This window comes from Jaculus jaculus, chromosome 2 (genome assembly GCF_020740685.1).
Source record: "Jaculus jaculus isolate mJacJac1 chromosome 2, mJacJac1.mat.Y.cur, whole genome shotgun sequence".
Taxonomy (NCBI): domain Eukaryota; kingdom Metazoa; phylum Chordata; class Mammalia; order Rodentia; family Dipodidae; genus Jaculus; species Jaculus jaculus.
The window spans coordinates 205,673,369-205,693,707 of NC_059103.1; the positions used below are offsets into that span (position 1 = coordinate 205,673,369).

General features: G+C 36.9%; 1 protein-coding gene across 1 annotated transcript in view; it reads right to left on the bottom strand.

The window, feature by feature from the left end:
• Nucleotides 1-20,339, bottom strand: part of Phf20l1 (PHD finger protein 20 like 1) — a 78,250-nt gene that overhangs the window by 45,686 nt on the left and 12,225 nt on the right. Inside the window, exons 3-9 of the mRNA XM_045142704.1 lie at nucleotides 15,044-15,215; nucleotides 14,814-14,898; nucleotides 10,999-11,087; nucleotides 10,684-10,761; nucleotides 6,044-6,257; nucleotides 5,343-5,468; nucleotides 305-387 (exon numbers count right to left, since the gene is read on the bottom strand). Of these exons, the coding sequence (XP_044998639.1) occupies nucleotides 305-387; nucleotides 5,343-5,468; nucleotides 6,044-6,257; nucleotides 10,684-10,761; nucleotides 10,999-11,087; nucleotides 14,814-14,898; nucleotides 15,044-15,215 (847 nt within the window). The remainder of the gene's footprint in view (nucleotides 1-304; nucleotides 388-5,342; nucleotides 5,469-6,043; nucleotides 6,258-10,683; nucleotides 10,762-10,998; nucleotides 11,088-14,813; nucleotides 14,899-15,043; nucleotides 15,216-20,339) is intronic.

A 20,339-nucleotide genomic window follows, 5' to 3' on the forward strand; every position in this document is an offset into this window, starting at 1 on the left:
ATAAAAAAGTATTTGTGTAAGGGTCTTTTTGTAAGCTAGTTAAAGGTGTCCAGCTGGAAGCTTATACCCTGGGATGCCTGTATCCAGGCTTCAAATTTGGAGACAAAGGCTTGCATGTCAGTCTACTGAAACATACAGTAATAACTTCTGTAGTTTAGTTTATTTGTGTAGCTGGGAGGAGGCAGAGTTAAAACCTATCATCAGTGAGTTAGCATCCTATGGCCACCTCTGACCAGAGGGTTCCTACAGCTCCGTGGTCACTCCGTGGGGACCTTGCAAAGAATCAAATGCTACCGTGTCATACCTGCTCCAGCACTGGAGCTGTTGCATTGCAGTCTTCTTTGTTTCCAGCACCATCCACACCAACAGCCTTGGATGCCAACAAACCTTGAGAAAAATTGTACAGAGTGGATTATTAGAAAAAAGAAGTATTGATTTTATCCTAATACCTCAAAAACTTCAGTAGTTCAAATTTCTCATGCTTTCTAACATACAGGAAGTAAATATTTTCAAATGCTTACTTTTCAAAAATACAAGTATCCTTAATAATTAGAGACTAAGCAAGAACCTGAACATTGTTTATATAATTGAGTGAGATTTGGTTTTTAACTATGACATTTAAAATCCAAAAGTATACAGACCTCCTCTGCAAAATCAGAATCCTATATGGCTTCAGAGATCAGATGGAGGTGATCTGTGTTTCTAATACTTACAAAACAGACTAGAAAATAATTTTTATGGTCTATTATTCTCTTAAAAAAAGTATTTCCAGCTTTAATTTCTTTTAGCTCCTTTAGCCTATGGTTTGTGTGCTCATCTGTACCTCAATTAAATCTATTTTCTTACAAAATTTCCAAAAACATTAACAGAATCACTCTGTATGATGCTAGGAGAGGAAAAGGAACTGTGTGCTTCTTAGAACATCAGAACTTAATAGCTTCATTCTATTTATGATACAGTGTTTATCTAACATATCACTAACTCTCAATTTTAGAAGATTATTTCACTTGCAATATATATAGTTACTATAACAAAACATTAAAAATCTGCCTTAGTAGGTGAAAGTCATTTCACTGAATCAAATCTTTGCTCAATTTGAAGATGCCTTAAGCCAGGCCAGGCTCATGGACAGTGATAATATGACTTTGTCTATGGCAATCTTGCTTATAAAGAACCACATTACAGTCACTGAGACACATAAATCCTTTGTTTTACAGCAAGTGACAACATAACAGTAAACTTACTATTGAAACTGTAACATCTTTATGACTGAGGCTATCAACAGTATCTTACAAGAGCAAAGGTAGCCCAAAATACCACAGAACAGAGAGCTACCCCCAAGGATACATGGCCTGACTCCAACAGACAACAATCCCAGAGATCTTGAACAATCCAGATGGGAAATTTATAGCAGAGTATCAATAGCTCAGAGCAAAGCAAAGCTTTAGTTCAAAACAATAATGTTGATATATTCATAACTGGAACTTGTCCCAGTTTAAGATAGCAATCTGTTAACATTTCTTATTGTCTCTCATCGTGTAAAGTGAAGATGCATAAAAGAGGAAAAACATTATCTTATCAGAAGCATTTAACCCACAAATTCAACCCAAATAATAAACATATGTTCAGAAGAACAATGTTTACAAGAACAAAAAAAGATGTAGTGCAAAGTACTGAACATTTAAAGCTATGTTCACTGTTTTTTTCCCTTTTCCAGAGAATTCATGAGAATCAGTGAACAACTGAAATTTAAAAAAAACATTACAGAACCAAGTTCTTTTGCCAGAAAATGACTAGAAGCTCTATTTCTTGGGGCTATTCAAACGTGACAAAGATTTTCTGTTCAATACATTAGATAATTATATTTTATCATGTTTCCTTCCATAGAAATGGTAGAAAGTTTCTTTAATATTTATCAGTAGATGGGATGAATTATAAGATAAAAACTTAATGAAATCAAATACCTCACCTATATCCTGTCTATTTATATTAGCACATTATAGACCCAACTAATGAAAAGTCATTCCCATTTATCACTGGAAGGGCAAAAGAAAACTGTATAACATGCTCATAGAAAGATGACACATAGAACTACCTAAAATTATACTTAAACACAGTACTTAATTTATTTATAGGAAAGAAAGAGAGTAAGTGTATCAGGGCCTCTAGACACGGCAAATGAACTCCAAATCTATGTGCCACATTGTGCATCTGGCTTACATGGGTACTAGGGAACTGAACCTAGGTACTTATTTGCAGGCAAGCACCTTAACTGCTAAGCCATCTCTCCAGCCCACATACAGTACTTAAGACTGTATGGTTTATGCGCTTACCACATTAAAAAATAACTATAAACCAAAGAGGACAAATGAAAGATCAGGTGCTTGAGAAGAACATTCTATCTGCCTTCAGAGGCAGTCCAAAAATCTATGATCTTCTCCAGCATTCTAAGAGGTATCAAAGCAACAGTAAATGAGAATTCAAAGGAAATAGGTCTAAGACAAATTAATTTTAATTACTAGCAGATACGCATTACTAATCAATACATTACAAGCCCTCTTGTAAAGGACTATCCTTCCAGAATGCCTTGTTCAGTGTCAGGAAACTAAATACTGGGTAGAAACAGAACATCAGAAGTTCACGCATCCTACCAGAAAACAGAGTCATCTCCCCATAACCTACTTCACTGATAAAACAGAGTCAGCCTCTCCCTGCCAACAAAAGCAGAGGAGGGGCCAGAGCTCCCTGGAAAACAGAGGAAACACTCAGAACACAGTGGTTAAAATCTTTGTCAACTTTAAATGCTATCAGTAAATTTAAATTTCTGGATTTTTTTTCAATTATTTTAACAACTTCTTTCGTTGCATAACAGGCACAACTGCCATGAGCACCTGGAACAATTAGAATACAACTTGCACTATGCTCTTTCCGCTTCCACCTGTGATAATCTCTTATTTTAATTCTGCTAAAACTCAACTTTTCTTGCAACTTGGTCCCAAAGGTATAAGTTCTGGTTGTCAGTGCAAAAGTGTGTATTTTAAATCCATATGTATACAGCACATAACATTACATAATGAAAAGTAATACCTAGGAACAACCCATGCATGTGCATGACATGCTTTTTCTTTCATCTAGTTTAACTACATTTTTGTTTAGCTAGATGGAGACTGAAAGCAGCCATACTTTTATCATTCTCTAAACAGGTAACAATCAATGCAGGATACATATGTGGGGGAGGGAACAAAAACAGTAAATAAAGAATTAAACTTAACCAGTAGGTAGTCCACTAATCTGCAGTTAGATTTAAAATGAATAAAATAGAATGGGAAGAAGATATGTCAGAGCAAACTACCATGATCTTAATCCCATTCATCTCTAGTAAAAGGATAAAATCTGCAGAATAAACTAATGCAGGAGAAGTTGGTTAATTTAAAATACACCACATTTCCAACACTAAGTGCCTAGTTTTTGTGAGTTCTCATTTCTTTCCATGGAACACAAATGAAATTTATTATACAGATGCCAGACCAGGTTTTAGCCCCTGCAGACCATCACAAATCTGCTGTCTACCTGCAGGACAGTTATGTTCGGAGGTGTACTACTACAAGAACTAGCACACACTTTCACCTTCTGGGGAAACAAAAGGAGACCATCGTGGTTTCTCACTCCTATATTTATGAACTACAATTGCTACTAAACCATTACACATGGGATTCCCAAGAACAAAGGAAGAGAAGGTCCCTCCAAAAGATGTAGGGTGTTGCTAAGCAAACAGAAGTACAAGTTGAGGAGTAGTAAACTGGTTCTTTTATCCCCACTACTGTGTCTCCAAGGCCACATAAGGATAATGCACCACTGTGGACTCAGCTGATGTCTTTCGTAGTTTGTTTAAACGTTGAGCTTCAGCTTCCTAGTAAGGCGTATGTGAGACACACTGACGGAAAGTAAAAACGGGTTACATGGCTGAAGGAAAAACAATCACAATGCTGGGAAGCTGGCAGGCAGCAGTATCATGTCAGTGTCCCTGGAATCTTCCTCATCTTTTGTCTTCCCAACGTTGTTTCAGAAGCAGCATTCCACTCTGCCCTGGACGCAGCACTGCATTCTGCATTCTAAGTCAAAACTGAAGTTCCAAAGTTGCCAGCAGAACAATCACCTAGAGTAGCGAACACTCTGGCTTTCTCCAAGGCTAACAGTTTTGAAAGAAAAGGTTTAGCAGGTGAAGTGACTGAAACAATTCCTATCATGAGAAAAAAATATATCCTTTACAAGAGAGAGGCATGAAAATAAATAAATGGAAAGAGACCAAATATGTTCACCTGTTCAAACATTCCACTCACTTAGATTAATTCCACCATAAAAGAGTGATTCTACTTGGCCCCAAGGGAATGTCACCAGGCTTCATCTCTTCTAAAACTAGCCAAAACATGTAATTTACTCTTATGCTTAGTTCTGACAAAGGAAACAGTCTTCTTCAAAGTATTGAAATGAATGCCAACAAAAGTTTATTCAGCTTTATTAGACCAAAGACACTAAAAATCATTTGATCTTAAAAAGAAACATGTGACTGAATCATTACAATATTTAAGTCCCCTTTAGCATACAGACAAAACCTATGTTCACAGGATTTTGTCTTCTTGAGTGTAATGCTAGACCAATCCGTCATCCTAATTCCTCATCATGCATTATGCTAATAAAGACTAGAAACATTAGGCTAAACAGGGCCTCGGAGTAAGAGCCTAGTATGGCTAGCCGGAGTCCAATCTTTCAAGTCCCTCAATTCCCTCTTCTATGAGCATTAGCAGGGTTAGAATGATCTGTATTTCCACTCATCCCAGCATTACAAAAACAATTTATGGAAGTAGGGTTATATTCTAGAGACCAATATGAAGAAGTACATTAACATTAGGAATTAGTAAGTTTCAAGAACTGAACTTAATTCAGATATCCAACTTTTTGCCGCACACAGTACCATCCTCAGCAAAGCCTGGTTAACTGTAAGAATGTTTATATAAAAATGTTCAAAGATGCAGAAATGATGTACCCATATGTTGAGAAAAGCAGATAACCCATCTCTGAAAAATTATTCCTACCCCCAAGAGGTTTAATCATTCCAGACTTGTGAAGCACACTGCTTACACTTTTCACAACCACCCTGAGATCTGCAGTGTATCAGTGCCGCTCACATTTTACAGAGCACAAAGCTGACAGTGGTGAGAGATGGGGACTTAGAAGAAGCATAAAGTAAGCAGCTCATTACAAGAAGAAGTATTCTCCTTTATTAAACTGAAACTAATTTAAAATGAAGCCCCTTGTCCCCTAAAAGAATCATTGTAGTTTACCAGTAATCTTGTTAAGTCGCGCTCTCTTTGCCTGAAATGAGTTGCCTTGATTATTTTTCCTCTTGTTTGATAATGTGCTCTCTGGCTGAGGAAAGATCATCTTTGGAACGTTGTCTATGTGAAGTCCTACTTTTAACAGAACACATATGTGAGAGTTTGTCTGGAATCCAAAATTAAAACACATGATTAATAGAAAATCAATGAAAATGTTGTACACAATATTTTTTTAAGTCTAGTGCTTAATTAGAACTTTAAAAAACACATATCCAAGAAGCAGAGTTGCATAATGAACACCATCTTGGTCCTTAAAGAACACAAGTAACTCCAGTTCTGTATTAGAAACAAGAGCACTGAAGAGTTCTTCTTCCACAAGAAAGAAAAGCAGGATGACTTACTGCTTGTTCTATACCTTGAAATATAAGTAAAGTCATTTAAAGCACAATATTGAAAATTTCCATCAAAGATCTACCAAATACCAACTCATTTCTATTCAAAATAATGATAGTATCTAATACTGATACTAGACATTTAATCATCAGTGTTAACTCTAAGATGATTTTTTAAAAAATTAGTCATCCCATTATGCTGGGGAAGTAATTTAACTGTAAGTTGAAAATCATCAGTAGCCAAGGGCTCTGCCTTATTTGCTGCCTCAGTTTACCTGTGTCATAAGGAAGGAAAATAAAAAATGTACTTTGTACCAAATGGTTCACTACAAGTAGGTGGATCTTCCTTCTTCTCAACTTCTTGTGTGGCTAAACAAGTTGAAGTTTCTTCCTTCTTTGAAGGTACTTTAAACCATTTTCTTTCGTCTTTCTCTTTATCTTTATTGCTGTTAGCACTGGTACGAGGTTTAGTCCCTGTTTTATTCTTGGCTGCAGCTGCAGCAGCCGCTTTGACTAAAGCAATCCAGTCCTCCAAAGAAAAACACAAAACGTGAAGTATTAAAAATTAATGAAAATGTAGTTGCACTAATGAATAAAAGTATGTATCACATCTTCAAAGCTACTCTCACATATACACATATAAAATCTAAGTAAACTATACTTATGTGGCAGACCATTTAACATAAAAGGTTATTAAATTTAATAATCTAAAGGTTAACTAGATTATAAAACCATTTATAAAATTGAAGAAATATTCAATAACAAGTATCTTTTGATGTCAAGCTTATGGAAAACCTGAAATACTACAAGATATTCTAATTCAGTATTTTAGAATATCAAATAGCATTACTTTCTTTATAACAATACAATGGGTCACACAAAATGAGAAAGTAGTTTTCTATTGCAACCCTGCGAAGATGAAAAGAAATGTGCTCCCACTGATCAAATAATTATGCATTATTAAGAAGTGCACACCACTCAAACTACAGCTGACTTTACAGAAATCAAGGTATGACTTTTAAAAGCTTAAGATCAATTAACCATGCCTTAACAGTGCTGGTAAAGCAATGGACCTTGACCAAAGCAAAGCCACACTCAGTAACTATACTCTTTTTCCTCCCTCCTCTGGTTGTGGGTAGGCTGTCATTCTTTTGAGGCAACAGATATTTATTTCCTCCTGGTCAATTCTGCTGGTTGCTAGCTGAATGTTACTCTTTTTTTTTTTTTTTTTTTTTTGGCTTTTTGAGGTCTCACTCTGGCTCAGGCTGACCTGGAATTCACTATGTGCTTTCAGGGTGGTCTTGAACTCACGCGATCCTCCTACCTCTGCCTCCTGAGTGCTGGGATTAAAGGCATGCGCCACCACGCCCGGCTTTGAAAGTTACTGTTAACTGAAAATTCTTAATGTAAAATACAGACCACTATAAAGAAGCATAAAGTGGTACTAGTAATAGATTTTTGCAGTAAGAAAAGCTTCTTAACCATTTGCAATACAGAATTTATCCTCCACTGAGGCCACTATGCATTATCTTAAGGCCAATTAGATTCATTCAAAATGTTTACTATATTACTCAATCTAAATAACTGTAAACAACTCCACAACATAAGTGAAATGAACTTATGAGTTATAGGAAGAAGTATAAGCATACTGGTTAAGAATATTAAGCAAAAAGCAATATAGGCTGATGGCAATTCACCTATGAAAATACATGGTGACAATAAACAGGTGATTATAACCAAGCAACAAATACATCTACATCTCTCCCCGCCATGACTGGGATGAACAGAAAATACCATGTGTCTTCTCCGGTTTCCTAGTAAGTAGCCTATAATATAAGCTAGGAGACTTGCTGACATTTAAGAAATTGCAAGTGGTAAGACAGACTGGACCAGGCTATAAGGACTCTACAAGGAACTAAAAAGAAGCATAAGACAGTATGACAGAAGACATACTAGAGGAATAAATAACATAGTATGGGACATCAGGACAGATCTACTTTGACTCCATACCACGACTAATGGGGTCCTCAGGGGTCAGGGGAAGAGCTAACTCCTAAAGGTAAATAGCAGCTGAAGGAGAAAACAGCATCTCAGCACCAGGAAAACATGCAGAACGTCTTTAGAGCGTGCAAGGGTGGCAAACAGTAATGGAAAGCTTCCAGTTAAGAGGCAGCTAAAGACTACTGAAGACAGTTAAGGTGCCTTTAATCCCAACACTTGGGAGACAGAAGTACAGAAGACTGTCATGGGTTTAAGGCCATCTGGGGATCTAAACACACACACACACACACACACACAAACATGCATGCACCCACTGAAGCTAAAGGCAGTGTTACATGTGGCTGAGAATACATACAGACTTTAAAAAGCAGAACATTTAAGGTTCCATAGAATCACTGCAACTTTCAAACTTAAGCATTTAAAAATGGTTTTGATTATAAGTTTGTGTAGTCATGGCAAGCACTGCAGCCATATGATTGAAGACCTCCGTGAGTCTTCCCTGGGCTTGTTAGACTATCAAAAACTGTGATTTTCCATGAATCAGAACTAAAAAGGACATATTCCAGGTGCTCTGTGGCTAGCATAATATACTAGTCAACAAAAAAACAGCTCTAGCTTTGAAATCAGAAGGTCTGAATTCAAGTCACTCTGCAAATAATAGGTGAGTGGAATTATAAATCAGCTATTCAATTCCCTTAGTTCTGAATCCCTTATTTGTGAGGTAAAATTATCACCCATATGTATGTGAGTAGATCAGGAATATAAAATAATAAATAAATAAAACAATATATGCAAAAAAGTGTCAGAAAATAGTAATGGACTTATGAGCCCATCTTCAGTGTGCTGCAAGGTGTATTTTACATCAACATACCTTCAGAAACAACAAAAAAAGAGTAAAACATCAAATCTGTCTGGTTACAAGACTCCAAATTTAAAACAAAAGGCCCACTCTCTCCCTCCAAATCAGTATTGCTATGTTTTTCTCAGGGAGGTTCACAAGCCACAGCCCGTGGGGTAAACAGATATCTCATCAGATGGGGGAATCAATCTATATCCTGTAACATATCAGCTTCATCACTACTTAAGGATCAATACTACTATTCCACTCAAAAATACATAAAAGAAAAGGGGAAAGGAGAGCTAACTTTGGGTAGTCAACGGCTACTATAGTTTACTACCCCATGAAGAAAATGCCTACAAATATAATATAGTGTCTACAACTTTACACATCAACCTAAGTAACAATTTAAGCTCTTCTAGGTACTTAAGCTAACTTTTAAATACAAGCAGAGATTGACCACTACTAACCCACTGTAACAAATAGCATTAAGGCTATTATTAAAGCTTAAGAAAGCCAATCTGCAATTTATACACGTTTCATCTTTGAGAAGTCCTACAGAAAGCCTAGGGAAGAGCTCGAGGTGGTGGTGCACACCTTCATCCCAGCATTCAGGTGGCTGAGATTAGAGGAAGCAGTGATTTCAAGGCAAGGCTGGGCAAGCGAGGGAGACCTGGGTCAGCCTGGCCTAGAGTGAGACCCTGCCTCAGAAAGAAACCTAAATAAACAAACAAACAAAGTCTAGAGGAGAACATATCCCATGTGCATTTATTTGATGCATGAGTCTTTGCTAATTTAGTAAAATAGATTTTACTTTCTGTCTTTATAAAAGAATACTTGAAATAATTAAAATCTAGACAAATATACAGGACAGGATTGTATTAGTCTTGCCTAATCACCTGATTTACTATATTTTCTAAATAAAAATACATTACAACTCGTAAAAACATGCATGAAATGAAAATTTATAAAAATAACTTTTATAAATACTTTTAACCTGCTTAATAAGAAAAATGAAATAATAAAGTATACTGCCCCAATGCTCCTCTAGTAGGCTGGTATTTTGGCATTGATTTTACAGTCATGACTAAAATATTTACAAAAATAAACACCCAAAACATGTAACAAATCTTATTTCTACAGCCTGTAATTTAGCCACCAAAATAATTGGCTCAATGTCCCACTTTGATGGAGGGAAGAACACTTTAAGGTAACAGTAATGGTGCCACCTCATGACCTCTGAATAAATAGTTACAAAACTGTAGTATGAAGCCAAATAAACACAGAAATTAAGACACTTCTGTTTAAGCAGATATGTAGCAAACTATGATCTCAACATTTTAATCAGTCCAAGAAAGCACACCAATGGGTACTCCAAAAACATTTTATTTATTTGTACATTTAGGTGGACACAAAGTGCCTTTAGGATCAAAAGCATTTTCATTTTAAACTGCATTTACATATCAGTAAGTACATAAGCACTAGCTGATCATTCATAACTAAACAATCATGCTTCTCAGAATATTTCTTTAAAAATAATGACTGAGAATCGATTACATACTTCAGATTCTACATGTACATAACTGAAGCTAGCCAGATGATTTCAACACATTTCAAGATGACACTTTTTGCTGCATGGCATAGAAAACACAGACACATATTTTCACATTAAACATATTCATAGATTATTTTCAAGATCTTAAAATTAATTGTAGGTCCAGGTGCTGAAGATCCCAAATAACAGCAGAACATAAAAGAAAATACTTAAGCTTCTACTGGCACCTCTCTTTCCTGTATTTCAGGAAGCATAATTGACAAATGAAGTCATGGTTTGTAACTCCATCCCAGACTCTCCTTTCAGTCTTACCACTCATCTTGCTCTGTGCAGTGACAAAGCATAGAATGTACTGCTTCTGTCATGCGACTCAGAGAGCCCTACCTGAAACAGCCTACAGTGTCAGGTAAGCGCCTTTTAAAGAAGGTGAATGACTGCTTTGTAGAAGGAAAGAAGAAGATCAGAAACTCAATGTCAAATTTCATATTCAAAATTAACTTTGTAAATGATATTCTATACTAAATAAAATAAAATAAAATTTAAAAGCAAAAAGGCACTTACCTCACTTCCCATAGACTGGTTACACGATCCAGCTGGGTCGATAGGACAACACCAGCTTAGTGGATGCTGGGATTTCACCTGGAACAGAAACTAGTGACCTATAACTTTAGCAGGTCTAAAACCAAAGAAGCAAAAATCAAGTGTATAATTTATCTTACATTCTAAGCCTCTTTTTCTGGCTGCTATTTGGGGCTATCAGCACATAACCCTACAATTAGTTCATTTAAAAAAAACATAGATATACATTTATATGTGGATCCGACACTGTTCAAGAAGACATCCCTGTAAGTGGCTAGGAATACTGAACACTCTTACCTGCCCCTTAGCATCCTCAGGCATTGCTTTAATGTGCATTCTTTTCAAACAACGGATTACACCATCATAAAACTGAACTGTGAATGTTCCTGAAATAGGAGCAGTCAGAATTAGAAACCATCTGTAACCTTATAGCAGTACCTAGAAGCTACCTGGTAGTGCCTGATATGAATGAATGCTTTGTGGTAACAACTGTGCAAATGTGCCCTTTTATGAATTCTGTTGAATTTATTAAGTACATTTTCTCTTCTTAAAACTAATATTCCCTTAAAATGTACACAACTTATAATTTTGATAAATTAGTCCCACAGAACTTTGTTTTTCAAGGTAGGGTCTCACTCTAGCCCAGCCTGACCTGGAATTCACTATGTAGTCTCAGAGTAGCCTAAAACTCATGGTGATCCTTATACCTCTGCCTCCCAAGTTCTGGGGTTAAAGGTGTGTGTCACCACACCTGGCTAGAACTTTCTTTCTTTCATTTATTTATGTATTTATCTATTTATTTATTTATTTATTTGAGAGACAGAAGGAGAGAGAGAAAAAGAGAGAAAAGGAGAGAATGGGTACAACTAGGGCCTCCTCTAGCCACTGCAAACAAACTGCAAACATGTGCCACCTTGTGCATGTAGGTACTGGGGAATTGAACCTTAGTCCTTAGGCTTTGCAGGCAAGCACTTTAACTGCTAAAACGTCTCTCCAGCCCCCAGCTACATATAACTTTGCTTTACTACTTTAGAATTTAAACTTTGTATGAATAAAAAATATATGTGCCTAGACATATGTGACAAAAATAAAATCATTATTTACATAGTAATAGTATGCTTCATCACTATTTACACAGTATTTCTATAGGAAAAACCATTAGCTATCCCCCCAAAACTCTTCTAAAATAAGAAACAGAATGATCTGATCTAAAAAAAAAAAAAAAAAAAAAAATTCTCAGGAAGATGATCTGCAATAGTATGAACTCAAGCAAGAATTCTAGATCCTCTAACACGGAAGGAAGCATCCTGCAGGTAAGTCTTTATGTGCAGATGAGATCAGCACAGCAGACAGACTGCCTGGAGACTCAGGTAGGAAGCAGCACAACCAGCCAGTCGTACTGACACTGAGGGAGGCTGCCTACAGGCCCTGAAGCACATTCACTGTTGGTGGCAGACTCCATGCTAGCAGGTCAGGGCAGTGTAAGATGGGATTATGGGGGAAAATCATATGGATTTACACTTACAGAAGGAGCAAAGTGCCACTTGTAAACAAACAGCTGGCCTTTAAAAAAGAAGTACGGACAAGAAATGTGATAATTATTAATGGTTTTAAAATTGATACAAAAGCCAATGGCATATATGTGCAAAGATTTTTTTATGACCTGAATAATACAATTCAATTTCATATCTTCCTACAATTAACATAATATTCAATATCAAAAGTATCTAAAACATAAGTCTTGATAAAAAATCACCAAGTGATCAGGATGGATGTAAAAACATTGGGACATTTTTCCAAAATGTCAAACACATGTAAGTCATTCTTGTAACTGTCCCACTTCTTTCTCCACATGGCACTCCACAGCAGCCCAGCCACTGGCAGGGCCATTGTCCATCACAGTTTCATTCATACTATTTCCTCCATCCCTGAATTGTGCCCAACTCTAACCATTCTTCAAGGACCATGGTCATCAGGATGAAAGTCCCTCACTAGCTAGTAATATACTTCCTAGCTCCATCTCTTCACTTGTCAGCTGTCTCGCAGACAGGGGTCACATGTGTTCATTTTCTTTGCCTTTATAGTCAATTGAAGGCTTCTTCTGCCTTTCTCTTTCTTTCTTTCTTTTCTTTTTGGAGTAAAGAGACAGGCACATCTGCCATGTAGAAGGACATCTATAGATCATAAAATATTACCACAGACAGGTTAAAAATAATACTAATTGCTAATATACCACTAAGGGCTGACTAGAGCTACTCCTAAACTGGCAGCAGTCCCAGTACCAGTTATCACCACTTCTCCTCCAATGCAAAGTGCAGTATCTTTATGAAACACCTGCAGATATGTTGGAAAGGATAAGCAACAAGGGTGGTTCTGTTTGAGTGTGGTGTGTATGCATATGTGTACACAACTGTATATGCACATGCTCAGGGACCTAAAGCATGGAAAGTCTGAAGTTTGCAGTGCTTCATTTTGCTGTATTTGGTTTCAGGTGGATCATATTACAACGAGAACGGACTCTTTACTTCTTCCACCCAGACTGTTACTGAGCCTACTCTGTGCTAGGCTCTGGACTGGTCACAGAGGGACACTGAGAACAAGCCTAGATCAAGTGAGTTCCAGAATACAGTTGACCAGAACTGTAGACACTAAGGAAAAAGGAGCAATAAGCCTGCTGGCTGAGGTTCTGCTAGAGTAGGCAACCATTAGGATTAAAACCACAGCCATTCCTGTGGCTTCAATTCATTACAGCCAAAATGGGATTAAAATACTTGTAAAGTGGTATGAGCTATATGTCTTTACACCTAAGTTTTATCTTTTTAAATGTTTCCTCAGCTTAAATTTCATCATGGCTCCAATCACCCCCAAACAAAATTAATTTTTTTTTTTCCACAAGATTCGAGATGCCTCAGGCATTTATCCTGGCCACCCTTTCCCAACCATTCCCAAGAACTGTTCACTTTATATTCCTTGTAGTTCATTAAAATAGCACAGCTCTCACATGTATAATTTCTAATGTCAGAAGCCCTTTTAGCTCTTCTGTAACTCATTTGCATGTCTTTCAGGACTCAGTTCAAAGGTACTGTCCCACACATGGATCAAAGACCCATGCCAAAAATCTGTCACTCAATGGCACAACAAGTGGTCAAGTTTAAAAAATAACAATAATCAATATCTTGAAAAATATACTTCCAAAGAGCTCAGAATAGGTTTAAATAGATTTTTTAACTATTGAAATTTAAATTTATTTATCAGGAGAGAGAGAAAGAGGCAGAGAGGGAAAATGGGCACACCAAGGCCTCTAGCCACAGCAAATGAACTCCAGATACATGCACCACTTTGTGCATCTGGCTTTACATGGGTACTGAGGAACTGAACCTGATATGTTAGACTTTGCAGGCATATGACTTAATTGCTGAGCCATCTCTCCAGCCCTTAAATAGATTTTTAAATGAGAAATTTGAAAAACAACATATTTTCTAAGCTTATCTACTATTAATTACTCTGCTTTTCCAAATTAATCAGTATACAATTTTGTTTTTTAAGTCTATTATGTGTCTGAAAGATTTCCCAGGCGTATGCTATACCAACACACCTAACTTTTTTGTTATTTTTAACATTTATGATTGCTCTAGCAAATTCAGCTCAGTGTTGAATACTCTAACAAATGTCAATAAAGTTGAGTAGGAAAGTGAGCACCCAATTATCTGTGGATATTAATGAAACTAGAGAAGAAACAGGTACCATAAAGAGTATCTTTTCTCAGGTAACAATACAGTATTTTACTCATGAGCTAGAACCATTCCTTATACTCTGGTTGAGATGGTCATAAATATGACAGCCACAAAGTGGAAATATAAAAGTAGAAATGAAATGCACAAAAGCCTGTAAGCTGGCAGCTGGATCTGTTTTAAGAAGTTATGTACTTGTACTAACTGCCTACACTCGCTTGTCGGTGGTGATGCGCCATTCCACGGTAACAGTCCATAACACAGCTCGGGGAGAACACTAGCACAACTTCACTCAGTACAATTCAAAGCAAGAAAGAGTTAAAATATACTCAAATTTTAATACGAGTTCCATTTACACCAAAAATCATTTTAAATACATACCTTCCTTATTAATTGCTTCAATCTTGGCAGGGTAATAGCGACAGTCTGTCCAACGAGCCAGAACTTCTTCCCCAGCTTTAAAATCCTATTCAAATAACTTTTAAGATCAATTCCATGTATAATAAACATTTCCTTTACAGAAACAGGATTTTGAAAATTGAACACATTTTTTTAAAAATGTGCCATTATACATTGAGCAAAAGTAGCCAAGGGAAAAGCCTGCTACTTACAAAGAAATCTTCTTCATCTTTTAGCCCTTCTTTTCTCAATGCAGGTCGCTCAAGGGGGCGCAACCTATTGCTGTCCCAATAAATCCACTCATCATAACGATGACTCCAGCGCTCAAAATGGACTAACATCTTGCCCTCCTCATAGTCAATTTTTTCAATTCGTGATGGATACCTCAAAAAAAAAAAAATCCATATCAACAGTGAATCATGGAGCTAGAAAGATGGTTCAGCAGTTGAAGGAGCCAGCTTACAAAGCCTGCCAGGCCAGGTTCAATTTCCAAGTACCCATATAAGCCAGATGCAAAATGTGGTTGCACAAGCATCTAGTGTTCATGTGCAGTGGCAGGAGACCCTGGCACACCCATACATACACACAAATAAGTAAATTAACTTTTGAAAGAGTGAATCTTTGTATCAGTGGAAGACAATATTAAATACAAAGATTACGTTGAATGATTGCTTACCATAAAAATCATTGTATGCCATACTTTTTAACTACTGAACCCATAAACTCTAAATTACTACTATCACTTTTTAATGAATGAATGCTCGCAAGATCTGAGGAAATACTCTTTGATATACTCCAGATAGAAATATGAAATGCTAAACTCTTTTAGAAACCAGTGTGATGATATATGTTGAGACTTACACAAATTTCTACTTTTTTTTTTTTTTTTTTTTTTTTTGGTTTTTTGAGGTAGGGTCTCACGGAAGCCCAGGCTGACCTGGAATTCACTATGGAGTCTCAGGGTAGCCTCAAACTCACAGCAATCCTCCTACCTCATCTCCTGAGTGCTGGGATTAAAGGTATGCGCCACCACGCCTGACATTAAATTCATACTTTTTTGATGCAGTAATCCCAATTTTGGCATTATATTTTCAAAGGATGATTTGAAATAATAGAAACTCTCTAAAATATGATTGGAAAAACTCAAGATGTTCTAGTTACACAATCAATTGCATACTTAACTAAATGGAATATTATTTTTTCAATGTTGGGTTTAATAGTGTAGAAAGTGTAAAAATAAATAAGCACTAACTATATTTAGTAATATTATAAACATGTAAATTATATTTAATGGGCACACCAATATGTCCACCTCTCTATGTGACATAAGCACTGTTTTCTGTTTCTGCATCTTCTCCTATTCCATAATGAGGATCAATAATGGCAAGGAAATGCTCAATAGCACTTTCAATTTCAATATATAAAAACAATACAAGGGCTGGAAAGATGGCTTAGCAGTTAAGCGCTTGCCTGTGAAGCCTAAGGACCCCGGTTCAAGGCTCGGTTCCCCACGTCCCACGTTAGCCAGATGCACAAGGGGGCGCAAGCGTCTGGAGTTCGTTTGCAGAGGCTGGAAGCCCTGGCGCACCCATTCTCTCTCTCTCCTTCTATCTGTCTTTCTCTCTGTGTCTGTCTCTCTCAAATAAAAAAAAAAAAACAACAACAATACATGAATGTTCTGAATTCATGTGACAAGTCTCCATTATCAACTCCAAAAAAAAAAAAATAGTTCACTTGAAACTTTACACTACTTTAAATTGATCACAGATAACTCAATTGTTAAAAATATAACACTAGGAGCTCAACAGCAGCATATGGGCGATGATTCGGTCATAATTTATCATATATTTTTTTTACCTCTGGATAAATTTGCAATCTTTCTTTTCTTTGTAGAAACCAGATTTAAGCATAAAGCACAATAGCAATTACAGAAGTTTGAAGTTACTATTTTATAGAACAGTCATGTTGTTCAGGGTCTTTTATACATGTATCTCAATAGTTTCAATTCTTCTCAAGTAATCTTAGTCGTGAGTTAGCCCCACTGATGTCTCACGGTATGGAGCCACTCCTATTTTCTCATGCATGCCACACTGTGCTACCTTACCAGTGCTTCTATGCATACTTGTCTTTCTGCCCAGTTGAAGGTACTTCCTGTCATTTGTTTACTCCTTACTCAGGGCTTTTCAGCAGGGAACTCCAGCGTGTGGTGGCACAGGCCCTTAATCCTAGCACTTGGGAGGTAGAAGTAGGAGGATCACTGTGAGTTCAAGGACAGCCTGAGACTGCACGGTAAGGACAACCTGGGCTAGAGTGAGATCCTACATTGTAAAAGTAAAACAAAATAACAACAAAAAGAACAGGGAACAATGTGTGTGCTGTGCAGACTTCCCACAGTACCCTTTCCTGCTGCTCTAACACAATGCTCATGTTAAAATCCTCTGTACATTGATTGCCAAAATGAGTGCAAAAGAATGGAGACACTAACGTGTCTCACAAAAAGGCCCAATGTCAAATAATCTAGAGAAATTAAAAAGTATTAATGTTGGGTTGGGAAGACGGCTCAGCAGTTAAAGGTATTTGCTTGCAAAACCTGATGGTCTGGGTTTCATTCCCCAGTACTCACATATACTACATGTGTCTGGAGTTCATTTGCAGTGCTAGAGGCTCTGGGGCAACCATTCTCTTTCTAACCCCCCCCCGCAATAAATAAACATAACAAAATTAAAAAGTTAATATTCACTAGTTTCCAAACTTCGAGAAGTATGTAGCTCCTTTCGTCACATAATGTTTTTTAACATTTCTGTGACAATACATGACTAGAAAACATGATCCTAGAAAGGCAGTCTAGCCTGTGAGTTCTGGAAGTACCTAGGTAATGTTCACCCCACAGTCACCAGAACCTAGCAGTGACACCACAGCAGCCACCACTCCCAGTGCTCAGCAGGAATACAAAGTAAAGCAGGCTATCTTCACGCCTCCTCATGCCCACTGTGATGGCTGACTCAAGTATCACCTTAGTATTTGTCTTCTGGGGAAAGTGGGTATAGCTAAGGAACATTTCCTTTTAGAAAAGAATCAAGCTAAGAAAATGTAGGCAGTGAACACACTTCTTGAGGTAGGCCTGTCTACCTAACTCATGGAGACTCCAAACTACAATGCTCATGGGCTGCACTGCACCAGCACTGCTCTGAGGGCTGCTTATATAGATGTCGCCCTGTCACTGGCATGAAGGAAGCCTACAAGCCTGACCTTGATGCTCACCATACAGCAGCCCTGACACTCTGATTACAAAGCAGGAGCTTCCAATTTCTCTGAATTTATCATATCTTTTACATTTTGAGTAAAATGTATGGGATGCTAAAGATTTAAACCATCTTTCAAAATGAGAACAGTAACTGAGTTAAATACAGCTCTATTTTCATAACATGATTCAATTCAGTAAAGAATCAGAAACCAAATGAATTTAAATAATGTAAATCTAGATTTTATTTTTAATCAACTCATGGTTTTCTTAAAATATTTCAAATTCTGTTGGCTGAAAAGATGTCTGAAACAACAGCCAATTTAAAAATTACATTTTGGGAAACATCTCTTCAGAATAAGTATGTTGTTATCTCTACATAAATGTGTAGAAAATTGTATGTATAATTAGGATGCAAGCTAAGAATTAAGTAATGCAAATACATAGGATTATAATCTATTTTACTTTTTGCTGGTTGGATAATCAAATTTTAAATCTTAAAGGTATCAGAATTATAATTACCATGAGTAACAATTTCTGTTCATTCCTTCAATAAATATTTCAGCATGTATTCAAAGTCACTTGTTAGGCTCTGCTCATAGAAAACAAGAAACATCATAACATACCACCAGTGAGCTAGCTTGAAGCTGGAGAAGGAATGAGGCATACTGTGGTGTCAGGCTCAGTAGATGCTCATTACTTATTGAAAGTAGACTGCTCTTTCTGTACATTAACTCCTGTTGATTTCTGTCCAACCTATAGACAACACAGCCTCCACCTAACAAACTAAAGAATACAAGTGGGGCAGGAACTGTGCAAGGTGAAGAGTGACTAGATCAGAAGCTTGCATGCCCACAGAAGGCACAAGGCCTGTATCTGGATAACAATTTACACAGCAAAACTGCCTAGTGGATACACAAATTTATCTCCCATGTCTAAATAATTCAGAGAACAGTAGGGAGTCTAGTAAAGCCTCTTAAGAGATAATATACATGTTGAACTTGGAAATTTTCAAGGCTTTAAACTCAAAGATGACATGTCAAAGTATATATAGAACAAGTTCACTCCATGCTCATTTATGTTAAGAGTAATGTGACTCTAGGTAAGAGAGTAGCCTAATACTTCAGGACAAGCAGAATGTGGTATCAGATTTAAGGATGCTTGACAGAAACAATAACATTACATTTGATTAGACTACCTGGTAAGTAATGTGGATAGAGGAGAGTGTGGGCCATTAAGCTGGCCTTGTTCCTTGGTTCACACATGAAGGGCTTTGAAATAGCAAGTTAATGAAATGGCCCTTTATTCAACAGATAGCAGGGAGCCACTTAAAGCTTGTACTTAATTTGTCATCTGTTACACCTTTTAAAGGAATAGTATCATAATGATCTTTGCAGCACATGTGAAGTGTGCATTTCACATATGGCAAGGCACTTCATACGGAGCCCTATACAATGAAGATTACTCTGTTCTAGCAGATGGCCCATACTAGTAATATTTTGATATATACAGTGGAAGAAAAATATTGTTGAGCAAATGTCCTCATAAAACCTCCCTCTCTTGCTTGCACTACTGCAGTATTATTTTGATGCACTATTTATGCTTCACTATAACTGACTGTGAATGAACATAAGACCTTCTTTCCTGAATTTGGAAGATGCAATGTTAATGTTTTTGTTTTGTCATTCTAAAAGGCTGAATCACAGAAAGCTGTTCAAGTAAAGCCTCATACAGCTATGAATGATTCAAGAAACAACTGAAGTGGGAGACTAGAGTTTCAGAGTTCACAGTGTCAGACAGGAAGACAAAACAATCAGGAACAGGAATGAGATAAAACCACCACAGATGCCATCTCTCAACTTTCAACCGAAGAGATGGGGAGAGAATGCAGCTTCACTAAAAGGAAGACTCCTCAATGCCAAAATCTGACATAACGTTGTACATTTAACTTCTGTTATTGAAAAAAAAACACCAAGTTTCCATCATCTTCCTTCCTTCCCTAGTATTATCCCACTCCAAAGGGTGGATACTCATGCATCCAAAACTCTGAACTGGTGATATGTACTTCTGAGAAAAAAAACATTGCCTGCATTGCTCCATATCCACCTCACCTCTGTGCCTTTCACACCTGAAGCCTGAAAAACAAAGTGCTTTTATTTTCCTTGAAGAAACTCAAAGAAAATAGTTAACCCCAAAAAATGAGTAAATGATAATCCAAAAAATACATAGACTTGATAATAATTTTTGCCAATTTGAATGGGTCCCTT